We start from the raw sequence: 12,162 nt of genomic DNA, 5'->3' as shown, positions 1-12,162 counted from the left end.
TTTTCCTAATACGCTTTAACAGTAGCAGTTCTTGAAGGAAAAATATCTACACCAATATTGTACAGTATATCCTCCCACAATACTTGGAATATTATTTGTATAGAGATTAGAGTAACTTTCTGTCTTACCATCCATGCATTTGTTTCCAAACTTGCCAAGATGGCAGCGGCAGTCATAGCCCAGGCCATTTTGGCGGTTGATGCAAGTGGCGTCTGGTCCACAGGCCTCTGTCATAATAGGTCACAAACAGTCCCAATTATGAACTAGTGTACAACTGCATTGTTATTGCGTTGACACTATAGCAAGATCCAGGTACTTTGATTTATTGTGTACATGTGGAGATCCACAGTGACAGTACCTGAGTGACAGTGCAGTGATGAGTGGTGCTGGCAGTTGCTGCCTGTGAATCCTCTGGGGCAGCCGCACTTATACAGGCTGGCTTCTGAGTCCTCACACTTCCCTCCATTCTGAATAATGACATGGAAATAGATTAAAGGCCCCATATTGTAAAAAGTAAGTATTTTTTGATTACAAAGCATTTAGGTGCTAGAAAATAAACTGTGAAAGTATCAAAATGCTCAGAAAATGCATGCAGCCTGTGTTTGGGGTCGGGGGGGGGAGAGACAGGACAGTATGAGAAACAAAATAATAATAATGTTTTTTGAACATTAAAGCATGTAAACATGTTCTAATAGAAACCGTAAATAAAAGTAGGAACCTGAAAATGAGCATTATATGGGACCTTCAACTGGATATTATGGAATTAAACAAAGACCAAATCCTACAAATACTTCCAGTGGATGGGGGTAACTGACCTGGCATGGGTGGTCTTTGCAAGTGGGGCAGTTTGTGACACCAGTAGAGCTGCGGTCAAGGTCTTTAAAGATAACCTCCTCACCTTGGATGACCAGCTGACGGATACAGCCTGCATACAATTAAATGAATTATTAAATATGAAATAAGGACAAGGCTACAAGCCATGATGACTTATTCTCCATCCTATATTTCCTGTCACGGTGTAAACAGAGTGATGTCTTACCAACAAAACCAGTCTTGATTCCAGCGGTTTTGGCGAGGACTGTGTAGTTGGGGTAACCACCCACATGCAGCTCCTCATTCAGATCCAGGCCCTGGAACTTGCCCTGAGGACAGGAAATGTGCACATGTAAGAAAACGTATTAAATGACTTCAATAGGTCAAATGCACATATGTGACAGTGAGAGTTCCATTCCCATTGACAAAAGTACCTGTGAGCTGCCGTTGATGGGCTCCCCTCCGTCTACAATGATATAGCCCAAAGTGTGGTTGCGATACAGCTCAACTGTGTGAAACTCTCCCAGTTTTACAGGGTTAGGGTCACGTATGGAGGCCATGCCGGAGCCCACGTCAAACCTGAGACAGCATCAGAATTATTATCAACAAGATCATCGTGCTGTGGTTTTTAGTCAGTTAGAAGTACTTTTCAGATCAGTACCGACTGACCTGAACTCTAAGCGGCCGCCCACAAGTCCCAGAGAGATAAAGTCTGCTCCTGTGGTCCTTCTCTGGCCGTTGTAGAGAATCATACCTACACCACAAAAACAGGATGAGTGAAAACCTGTAGAAACTTAATCTTAAATGCATATCCTACAATAATATCCATCTCAATAAGTCCAAAAAAATCTAGTTTTATTTTAAACAAGGGGCATCTTCCAGTTATTTCAAGAATAGTTTTTCCCTTCTTCAGCTTTGTCTCGCTTTAACATTCTTGAAATAACCATTTGATCCCATTAGTAGAATTTATCACTCAGGAAAACCAAGATTTGAGACTAAATATGAGAGTAAGTGACTTGTTAAGATGGACATTGTGTAAGGTCTTTGAAAGCTGGATGGAAAAGCGCCATGCTATGGTAAGGCCAGTTTAAAGCCAACCTAAGCCAGGTTAGGACCTGCCATCCTATCTGTGCATCACTGGGCTGCCATGTGCAACCAGTCACACCACACTATCAGTCCTCTTTTTTTCTGTCTCCACATGCCGGGAACACATGCTTTACATGAGCCACAGAGACTCACGAGGAAGGGGGAACATGCCTTCTTAGATGTCCATTTATATCATCTCTGATAGTTGTGAAAATGAGTGACTGAGAGCGAGTAGAATGCATTAATGTGCAACACAAAGTTGTTTAAGTGTAAGGTAAGTTTACACATTCAAATATGCTGTAGATGTTTGTATCGCACATTTATACATTTTAGGAGTCAAGCGTGTTCAAATAGCTTTTGCAATACATTTGCAGCAGTTTGATACCTTGATGCGTGGGATGTGCTGAGACAGCAAAAATCCAAACAGGCAGGAACAGTTGCCAGCCAATTTAAAAAATAGCAGCCGCATATTTTCCTTTGATTTTCCAAACATTTTATTGTAATGTGTTTGCTGTCGCATCACCACACATCCGGCACCAACTGTGGGAAGGTTAAAAGGAACCATATTTCTTTGCAAAGGCAATTTGACAGACTGTGGCTCTTTCAAAACTGCAGTGATGTCTCAATAAAAGAAGCATTGCATTTAACACTTCTAGCATACAAGGACTGTGATTTTAAGCAGCAGTCCTGCTGTGTAGGCATTGTAGAAGCTAATGAAAAAAAGTACAAGTAGATTTGCAACAAAGCTATGATGTGGTTTTGTGATCACGACCTTAAAAAGCCTGTATGAAAACATAGGCCATGCACCATCTCCTCGCATGTCTTTCACAGCTCTGAGCTGGATGCATTATGTGAAAGAGGCAAAAAGCAGTTCTGCCAACATCATCATCAACAGTCTGGAGTTCCTGTGGTTCTCCAGCACTGAGACTCACCAGCGTACAATATGAGACCTTCCCACCACCACGCGGGTGAGAGAAAGAGGCGAGGGAGAGAGGGAAGGGACAGAAGACGCAGTGAAATTATACATGAGGAAATATGACAATCATAGTAACAGTACCACGCTGAAAGATCCAACACAAAAAAAGAGTGTGAAATAATAAGCTATACAATTTAAGTGTGAAGCGTATTTAAGGTTGTACTTCCTTACCATCCACATTATCAGGTCTGAAGTTGATCTTAATGCTGAAAGCCTTGTAGGCATTTTTGATGGTGGGCAGGGTGAGGTAGGACACAGGATCCTGGGCAAAGTATGGCATCACTCTCTCTGAAAATACATATAAATATATATATATAAATCCTCTTATAGTTAGATGCAGTCAAAACCATTGTTGTGTTGTCTTTCATTGGACCATGCACTTGTCGTTGTCCCGGGGACAAAACAAAAAAATCCAACTTTCTCTGGCTTTTTTTTACCCTTTTAGACATTTTTTTGTGCTTTTTTCAATGTTTTTAGTGCTTTCCTTTGTTGCCGTTTTACACTTCTTTTCACTACCATGTATAAACAACACTAACACCAACTTATTACTAGTTTTACACTTATTTTTGGAATTCATGGTCAATCAACCTCATTTATAGGAAATTAGAACTAATCATTGAGTTAAAAATTTGGACTAATAATAAAGGAAGGATAGGATCCATTATATTTTTGGTTAATTAAAACTAGGGAGTTAAAAAGACACACAAATTTCTGATATGGGGATCCATTCTTGGCCCTATTCTGTTTTCTTTATATATGCTGCCTTTAGGGGCGATTATAGGGAAGCACAACCTGTCATTTCATTGTTACGCAGACAATTTGCAAATCTATTTGCCTATGAAAGCAAATGACATTGTTGCACTAAACTCCCTGCTAAGCTGTATCGGTGATATTAAGTTAAGATACATTTTCTTATTTTCAGTACTCCAGGCATGCAGAATGGCCCAGCTTTGAGTTTGGGAGCTCTGGCATCTTGCACGAGATCTATTGTCAAAAACTTGGGGGTTACTTTTGACTGCAGCATGAAATTTGATAAGCAGATCAGTAATGTGGTTAAAATGAGCTTTTTCCAGCTTCGCCTGCTGGCTAAAGTTAAGCCCTTTCTGAAAAGGCACGACCTAGAAAAGGCCATTCATGCTTTTATCAGTTCAAGGTTGGACAACTGTAATGCCCTCTATGTTGGTCTGAACCAGACCTCCATCTCACGTTTTCAACTTGGGCAAAATGCTGCTGCTCGCTTTTTAACAAGTACATCTAGACGTGCACACATCACTCCCGTTCTCTACACCCTGCATTGGCTCCCGGTGCGTTTTAGAATAGATTTTAAGATTTTTTTTTTTTTTTTTTAAAGCTTTAAACGGTCTTGCCCCAGAGTATTTGTCTGAAATTTTAACTGTGCGGGAGCACAACCGGTCTTTGCGGTCTTCAAATCAGTTGGTTTTAGAAGTCCCAAGGTCCAGGTATAAACGGTGGGGTGATCAGGCTTTTGCAGTTACTGCCCCAAGACTCTGGAACAAGTTACCCCCTGATATACGTACTGTTACAGATGTCGCTCTTTTCAGGTCCAAACTCAAAACATTTCTGTTCAGTCTTGCTTTTAATACGTAGCAGTGGTGTGACAATTTCATTCTTTTATTTCTTTGTAACCTTTTCTAATTTTACTGTTTTCTATGTTCACTCTTTCTATTGTATGTTGTGATTTTATTTATTTTGTTAAGCACTTTGGATACCTGCTGGTAGTTGTAAAGTGCCATATAAATAAATTTTGATTGGTTGATTGATTGATTGATATAGACATTTAGAAAACTCAACGTGAGGACAACACAAGGGTTAACATTCCTTCCTACAGTACAATGCACTCCTTTTCAATGACCCTATTCATCAAAAAAAGCTCATACATTTCCCTCCAACTATCATTTGAGACACTCTACACAGCTTCTTTCTTTTCTGTTCCTGTGGTATCTACCTCTAGAGCTAAGAAAGCCTTTATGTTTAAAACACCATCGGATTGGAATAACCTACCTGTAAAATAAATCCTCCATTTCACCTCTCCACTCCTTTAAAAAGGCCCTGTCTTCTTATTACAGAACCAATTGTACCTGTCCATTACACCTCTACAACAACATGCTAACACTGTAACCACCACTTCCAAAATTATTACTTATATCCAATTTGCTCTGCCCCGAACTTGATTAAAGATGTCTGATCCTCAAAAACGAGATGCTACATCTCAAGGGGTTATTTCTAATAAGTAATTTCCAACTCCGCAGACTAACCGTGCACTTCAAGTGTAGTAAAGGCTTCCACTTTTCCCTGTTTGTTAGAGGCGGTGCAGACATATGTCCCAGAATCCTCGTGGGTGACGCGAGGAACTGTCAGCGCATTGACATCCTGGAAACACTTAGGAGGAAGCTCTCCTTCCACCTAGATACAGAAATAGACACAGTGACACAGTAGTATTTTGATAATTTTAGCATCAACAAAAAGTTTACTCTCTTGCAAACAAATTTCTAGACTACAGACATCATAGAGTATTCAAAAGAGTTCCTAAACACACTGAATTACAGAAATATCTTGCTTACCTTGGACCATTTGATCTCAGGTACAGGGTATCCTGAAGCCACACAGGGCAAGACTGCATCAGACCCAACTGTGACCTCCTTAGTTTCAGGCAGCGCAGAAATTTGAGGGAGGGCTGTGCAAACAGGAAGAGGGTTTAAATGAGTGGTGCCAGCACAATGCATCAGTGTCTGTTCACGTGCATGCACTTCTGTGTGTGCAATGGAAGGAAAATAACCCTCCTGTTGACCCATTTTCAAAACGTTTCTATAGCAGAAATTTGGGTTTCCATCAACCAAATTGGCGAAAGAAACAACGTGAATGTTCCATACATAGATCGTCACAAGTAAATTAATTATCAGTGCACTACTTTCATCGAATTTGAGTGTTTCATTCGATTTTGTAGCATTTCAATTTATTTCTTGTAAAAGAATGTTGAAAAAAGTGACAAAATTGTCCAAAAAAGCTTAAAAAAACATGGAAAAAACAATTAAAATGTCAAAAAGAAGCGCAAATAAAAAACATCTGTTAAAGGACAAAAAAATTAAAAACATTGGGAAAAGCAACAGTGTTAAAAAAGATGTCCAAAACGTTAAAAAAAAGGTTTTAATATTAAATTCTGACCCAGAAAAACGATAAGATGCATGGATCGACGTGCACTCACACTGGACGTGAAGGACCACCTGGGACTGTACCGAGCCTACGTCATTGGTGGCCGTACAGCGGTACTGCCCGGCGTCGGCCTCCGTCACCTGATCGATCCTCAGCATGCCGCCTTTCACCATGATGTGGGCGGGCAGAGACCCACCCACTTTGCTCCACTTAACTGTGGGCTCTGGGTCGCCAACAGCCTGGCACTCAAACTCCACAGAGTTCCCTATCATCACGGTCTGCACTGAGGTACGCACGTTGATCATCACCTTTGGCAGGGCTGTGGTAAGAAGGGTAAAGGAGCTTGTTAGTCTGGGCTTTGATGAAGCAGGGTATATACTGGTATACTTGCAGTGAATGTAACGGACCTTGGATGGTCAACCTAGCAGTATCCTGGGCCTGGCCATACCCACTGCTGGCTCTGCAGATATAAACGCCTTCGTTGCTCTGCTCAAGGTTCTCAATCCTACAGAGAGACATTCGATTACAAACATGAAAACAATGGTTAGGTTCTTTCTTCAAAATATTAAAGGGACCCTATCAGTGGATTTGAATGTTTTCTGATTCTGATTTAGCCTTAAAGCTAAAGTGCCTAGTTTCTGTGTCCCCCCTTGAGGAATTCTAAGTAAGGACAACAGTGTGGGTTCATCCACATGACACAAGCCTTTCGGGATTGCACGTCAACCCCACCGCTATTCCACCCAGTTGCTACTTAGCCAAGGAGGACAAGGAGGATTAAAAAACCATGATGAACTCTTCAGAAGAGGTAAATATCTTCACTCGAGTTTCTGCGGGTGAAAGTCGCTGAAAGACACCAATCCTCTGAACACAGCCATGCTGAGAAATACAGATAAGAGCTGTGTGGCGCTAATAGTCTTAATTAGCTTTGTAGCAACGTGTTTGGGAATGGCTTGAATGTAACAAATGTTCATTATATGAAAAAGTTATGAAGTAAAGCTTTAAGTCTGGTGATAATTTATATTTTTCTTATTGTAAAAAATATTTCCATGATAAGAGTAAAACCAGCAATAAATTCACCCTACTTACAAATCTGTTTCGCCACAGCCAGATATAGCTTACTCCTTTGAAGCATATAACTACATTGTTGTCCAAAACGTATTAAAAATACATTAATGAGCCACATTGTTGCACAGAAGAACATGAGCAGTGTAGTTTATTTTGAGTCAATCCCACGTACTTTACATTGTCCTACTGCATTAAATATTACAGCACCAAATATATTTGAAAATAGTCCCCAACAAAGGTACAACTTACACAGTGTTGGTATTTATTGACAATATTGCAAATATATAAGGTTTGTCCTTTAAGTACATATTATGTATACATTGTGCTAAATATGTTTTGGAATAGGCTCGGATGGAAATACAAGAGAAACTGATTAGGGAAATTGTTGGCGTTAATGGGTAATGCAATTCTGGCAGTTGGGTCCTACGTATTGATACATTTAGAGCTGTTTTTTAACCTGGTATTTTTGTGTGCTTTCAATTCAATTCAATTCAATTCAATTTTATTTATAGTATCAATTCATAACAAGAGTTATCTCAAGACACTTTACAGATAGAGTAGGTCTAGACCACACTCCAGAATTTACAAGGACCCAACAGTTCTAGTAGTTTCCTCCAGAGCAAGCAACAGTGTGACAGTGGCGAGGAAAAACTTCCTTTTAGGCAGAAACCTCGGTCAGACCCAGGCTCTTGGTAGGCGGCGTCTGACGGGCCGGTTGGGGTTAGTGGAAATAACAAAAATAACAACAAACCAACTTATGGTGTGTGTGTATGAGTCACCTGAGCACCCCATCTTTGATATGGTGGTTCGTTGGCAGGGCTCCACCTTCCTTCAGCCACTCAATTTTGGTTTCTATGCCGCCTGCTGCTGAACAGGTGAACTCCACAGCACTGCCCTGGGCCTTTACTTCAACCTGGGGTGATACACGCACTGCTAAGGGGGCTACAGAGGGGAAGGAAATCGGTTTTAATCTCGAGATCAACATTTGCTGACTATCTACACCTGTAGGAGAGAAAGAGTATTTCTGTATTTACATCATTGTGATGAAGATGAGTTGAAACAGAGTAGTACAAGTAGCGGCAAGTTTCAACTCGCCTCGCTGCGAATCTTTAGAACATAATTTGAAAAAATGTTATAACAAAAAACATAAAAATGACTGCAGATTAGTTCCATGAGTAAAAGGTTGGTGGTGGTGGTGGTGCTGGGGAGTTCTGAGGAGTTATAAGCGATGTTCAACATTTTTGCTTTGCATTGAACAGTATTATGCTATATGTAAACACATTCTTTTAACACCCTTAAAAAAATTTTAGTTTATAGTTTTCACATATTTGTTTTTACTTTATAGGATACATATTTCTTCTTCAGTTAATAACTCAAAACAAGGCAGTCCCCCTGATTGGACATGTGAAAAACTCCTTTAAAAATGATCAGTTCCATTTTTTTTTTTTTAACATTTTGTGGAGGGTATTTATTATCTATACCATGTCACAACTTGTCAAATCATATTATCAGTAAACTTACATCTGACCGTGACTTTAGCAATCACTTCGCTTTTGGCTACTTTGTTGCTGGCCACGCACTTATAGCTGCCAGCGTCCTCGGCGGTAGCCAGGTTGATCTGGAGATCCCCGCCGCTAACCTGGGCCCTCGGGGGCATGTTTCCATCCAGCTTGGTCCAAATATAGGTCAGAGGAGGAGTGCCATGAGCCAGGCACTGCAACCTGATCACCTCCCCAACTCGTACAGCCACATTGTCAGGCACTGAAGTGGCGTAAGGAGGGGCTAGACGCAGGAGGAAAAAAGTTACCAAGCTTACATGTTTTTTCAAGAGACAGTCTGTGTAATATGTATGTAATTGTAATTCTTGCACATGATATGAAGATCTTGTGTTTTAATAAATGGCCATCAAAACGCAAACAATGACTATTTTCCTAGTTTGTTTAAGTCCGTATAGCAGTCCCTCAGTGGCTTTAAGTCTTAGGCTTAGCCATTATAGTATAAATTGCAAAAACACTAGTCTATATTGTCGATGTTTCATTTTCAGAATTGTTCAGATGCTGCCTTCCTGGATGTCCCTCTTTTTCGGCCGGATGCCTGTTCCCTTCTGCTTTCTTTGTGTTGGCGTTCTAAACTCCGTAGGATTTCTGAAGACTATGGGTAACTGCTCCTCAAACAATTGTGATTGGTTTAAAGAAATGCCAATAAACCAGAGCACATCTTTCTGCTATCCCAGAATGCTGTGTGGACTAGACTGACCTTCCTTCGTAGCGCTGTGGAGAAAGGGCTGGCACTACTAAACTGGATTTCTATTGACTGTACAGTATATTACTGTAAGTCCATGATCCATTTAAAGCAGAGTAAAACAAAATGACAACGTTAAAATAAAATGACAGCAACTCACTCTCTACATCTAGCAGGATGGTGACTTCAGTGGTGCCCATGTTGTTGGTGGCAGTGCAGATGTATTCTCCAGAGTCTTGGCGGCCCACAGTGGGAAGCACCAAGCTGTTGTTTACTATCTTGTGTCTCCAAGGCAGAGGAGACCGCAGCTTGGTCCAGGTGATCGTCGGGGACGGGACACCTAGAAAGGAAATTGGAGAACAAAACACAAGTTCTATGCATGGCTAATTTCAAAATGCAGATTTTTTATTTAAAGATTATTTTTGTCCTTTATTTTTGACAGGATAGATGAAGACATGAAAGGGAGAGAGAGGGGGAATAACATGCAGCAAAGGGCTGCTGGTCGGAGTCAAACCCGGGCCCGCTGCATCGAGAAGTAAACCTCTGTAGATGGGCACCTGCTCTACCAACTGAGCTATTTGGGTGCCCCAAAATGCCAATATTAATAGAAAACAGAACATTTTTTTTCTCATGGTTTTCACTTACAATAAAAAAGATGGTGTAGGAATTTCTTTAGACTATCTTTGGTACTGTGATGCAACATAAAAAAGTGCTACAGAAAAGACAAAACTTTGCTTCAGGTGAATTCCAGCTGTATAAATGAGACTTGTTTTTGCCATCATTACCGTGGGCCTCACAGCGCAGCGTGGCAGACTGTCCCTCCACCACAATCATCAACGGCTCAGGAACAGAGGCCCTGGGCACTGTGGGTACTTGAGAGCCTCCCTCTACAATAACCTCCACCTTGGTCTCAGTAGTGCCCTCGTTGTTGCGAGCTGTGCATACATACGTGCCACTGTCCTCTGGACGTGCCACCAGTATCTGCGCAAGAGGGAAAAAGGATATATCACACCTACAAACAGTAAAAAATAATAATGGATGAAGCTTGAAGTCTGAGAAGTGAAGCCAATCTGGAAGTGCCTTAGAGCTGCATTCTATCTCATTTCCAGTAGGGGACGACTCCACTGGCTCCAAAAAGGAGTTTGATTCTATGGAAGTCTATGGGGAAATGACCCTACTTTTTGCTTTACTTATTACGTTAGTAAACCTTTTCATTATGAGTTCATGACCTCAATTGCTACTTTAAAGTCGTCTTCAATACAGCATCATGTACATTTTGTAAATTATGGTCCTATTTATTTTAAAATAGACCATAAAGCAGTGGATGCTTCAGAGGCGTGGCTACACGTCAACCTGTCAATCATAAGAGAGGCTTAGCAACGCTAACCATGGCATTGTGTACATTTAAACAGACCTGAACTTGTTTTTGGATGTTGTCCATGTCAATATCATCAATATCACAAGCGTTGTCCCTCTCACTGTGTGTTATTACTTCAAAGGGGTTAGGATTAAAATTGCTATATTCAGCGTTCCGCCAAACAAGCTAGCTAGCTACTGCTAGCATTAGCTGGTAACTTTAAGGTAAAGTTTTAAGATTTTCTGTACTGCTGTCCATGCAGATGAATCATAGCCAATCCAAATTTACTCATAAAACATATTTAAAATTAACAACAGATACTAAAGTCTATGATCAGTACCCAGAGGTCCATGTTTACCCAGCCCTAAATCTCCACTGGATTGCGTCAGAAAGGTTACAAAAAACAGGAATTTTCTCCTTTAATGGTTAGCTTGATGTTTGTAACCACAAACACTACTGGCTTGGCCGTGTCATCCCCAGCTCCACCCTCCCTGCCAAGATGGCAACACCCGTATCAACCCTCTAGGCTTCAAAATGGCAGTCGACGAACCCAATGGGTGACGTGACGGATACTCCATCCACTAACTTTACAGTCTTTGACCTCTCCATATACACATTCAGAATGGGAGCAATGGGATTTCAAATACTGACTTGAAGCCAAGTCTTTTAATAACAACACAGAAGAGCTGTATAAATTAAACAGTTCTACAGATGTTGATGGTGTTATCAGACATACATACATAACAGTATACATATATAACAGTACCAGTACCTGCATGACTGCATTGGACTCCATAGGCACAGGGCTGCTCAGCATGATCTTACGGTTGCTGTCCAGCCTGTGCCATGAGACTGAGGGCCGGGGCTCTCCTGACGCCTGGCATTCCAGGTTAATGGGTTCGCCCACCCTGACATGCATAGGGCCGACAGGAGTGACAGTGGCCACAGGAGACTCTGGGGGCACAGATACATGATACTGGTATAATTCTGTATTGGATCAGCCACTAGAGGGAGCCCTTCACTTAGAGTTTTATGAGTGTGTGATGACTGAGATGGGGCTTACCTTTGACAATCAAAGACACAATGGTGTGGGTGATGCCGAACGGGTTGCTCGCCACACAACGGTAGGCACCGTGATTCATAGGGCGGGCATTGGTAATGGTGACAATAGAACCGTCATTGCCAACTTTAACATTATCTGCAGAACAGAGGAGCAAATTAAATATTAGACCTGCTGCGGATGCTGCAATTTAAAGGGGCAGTATACTGATTTATTCACAATAGGCACTACAAAGCATACATAGTTATATAATGTAGTCTGTGGCTGTGGAGGGAGCTTTATTATTATTTATTTTAAATAACCCTGTTGATGTGATAACGGCAGTCTCAGACAGAATGTCTGTATAACAAACTGGAAGGTGAGGTTTGAAGTGGGCATTTCAGAGGCAGGAGC

General features: G+C 41.2%; 1 protein-coding gene across 12 annotated transcripts in view; it reads right to left on the bottom strand.

Annotated features, from left to right (window-relative positions):
- The window catches only part of hspg2 (heparan sulfate proteoglycan 2), a 122,381-nt gene that overhangs the window by 10,294 nt on the left and 99,925 nt on the right, over positions 1 to 12,162 (bottom strand). For 10 of the 12 annotated variants that reach the window (XM_032519888.1, XM_032519878.1, XM_032519881.1 and 7 more), the window contains 18 exons: positions 11,773 to 11,907; positions 11,482 to 11,663; positions 10,138 to 10,333; positions 9,513 to 9,692; positions 8,633 to 8,893; positions 7,891 to 8,053; positions 6,454 to 6,551; positions 6,099 to 6,365; positions 5,458 to 5,570; positions 5,152 to 5,299; positions 3,047 to 3,163; positions 2,832 to 2,849; positions 1,483 to 1,567; positions 1,248 to 1,392; positions 1,040 to 1,142; positions 816 to 925; positions 359 to 467; positions 129 to 227 (listed from right to left, as the gene is read on the bottom strand). In XM_032519888.1, coding sequence (XP_032375779.1) covers positions 129 to 227; positions 359 to 467; positions 816 to 925; positions 1,040 to 1,142; positions 1,248 to 1,392; positions 1,483 to 1,567; positions 2,832 to 2,849; positions 3,047 to 3,163; positions 5,152 to 5,299; positions 5,458 to 5,570; positions 6,099 to 6,365; positions 6,454 to 6,551; positions 7,891 to 8,053; positions 8,633 to 8,893; positions 9,513 to 9,692; positions 10,138 to 10,333; positions 11,482 to 11,663; positions 11,773 to 11,907 — 2,529 coding nt within the window. The remainder of the gene's footprint in view (positions 1 to 128; positions 228 to 358; positions 468 to 815; positions 926 to 1,039; positions 1,143 to 1,247; positions 1,393 to 1,482; positions 1,568 to 2,831; positions 2,850 to 3,046; positions 3,164 to 5,151; positions 5,300 to 5,457; positions 5,571 to 6,098; positions 6,366 to 6,453; positions 6,552 to 7,890; positions 8,054 to 8,632; positions 8,894 to 9,512; positions 9,693 to 10,137; positions 10,334 to 11,481; positions 11,664 to 11,772; positions 11,908 to 12,162) is intronic. The other 2 variants (XM_032519879.1, XM_032519889.1) reach the window with 1 other exon arrangement.

Source organism: Etheostoma spectabile, chromosome 7 (genome assembly GCF_008692095.1).
Source record: "Etheostoma spectabile isolate EspeVRDwgs_2016 chromosome 7, UIUC_Espe_1.0, whole genome shotgun sequence".
NCBI classification, from domain to species: Eukaryota; Metazoa; Chordata; class Actinopteri; order Perciformes; family Percidae; genus Etheostoma; species Etheostoma spectabile.
Note: the sequence above shows the minus strand (reverse complement) of the source record. Positions and strands in the feature narration are given on the sequence as shown.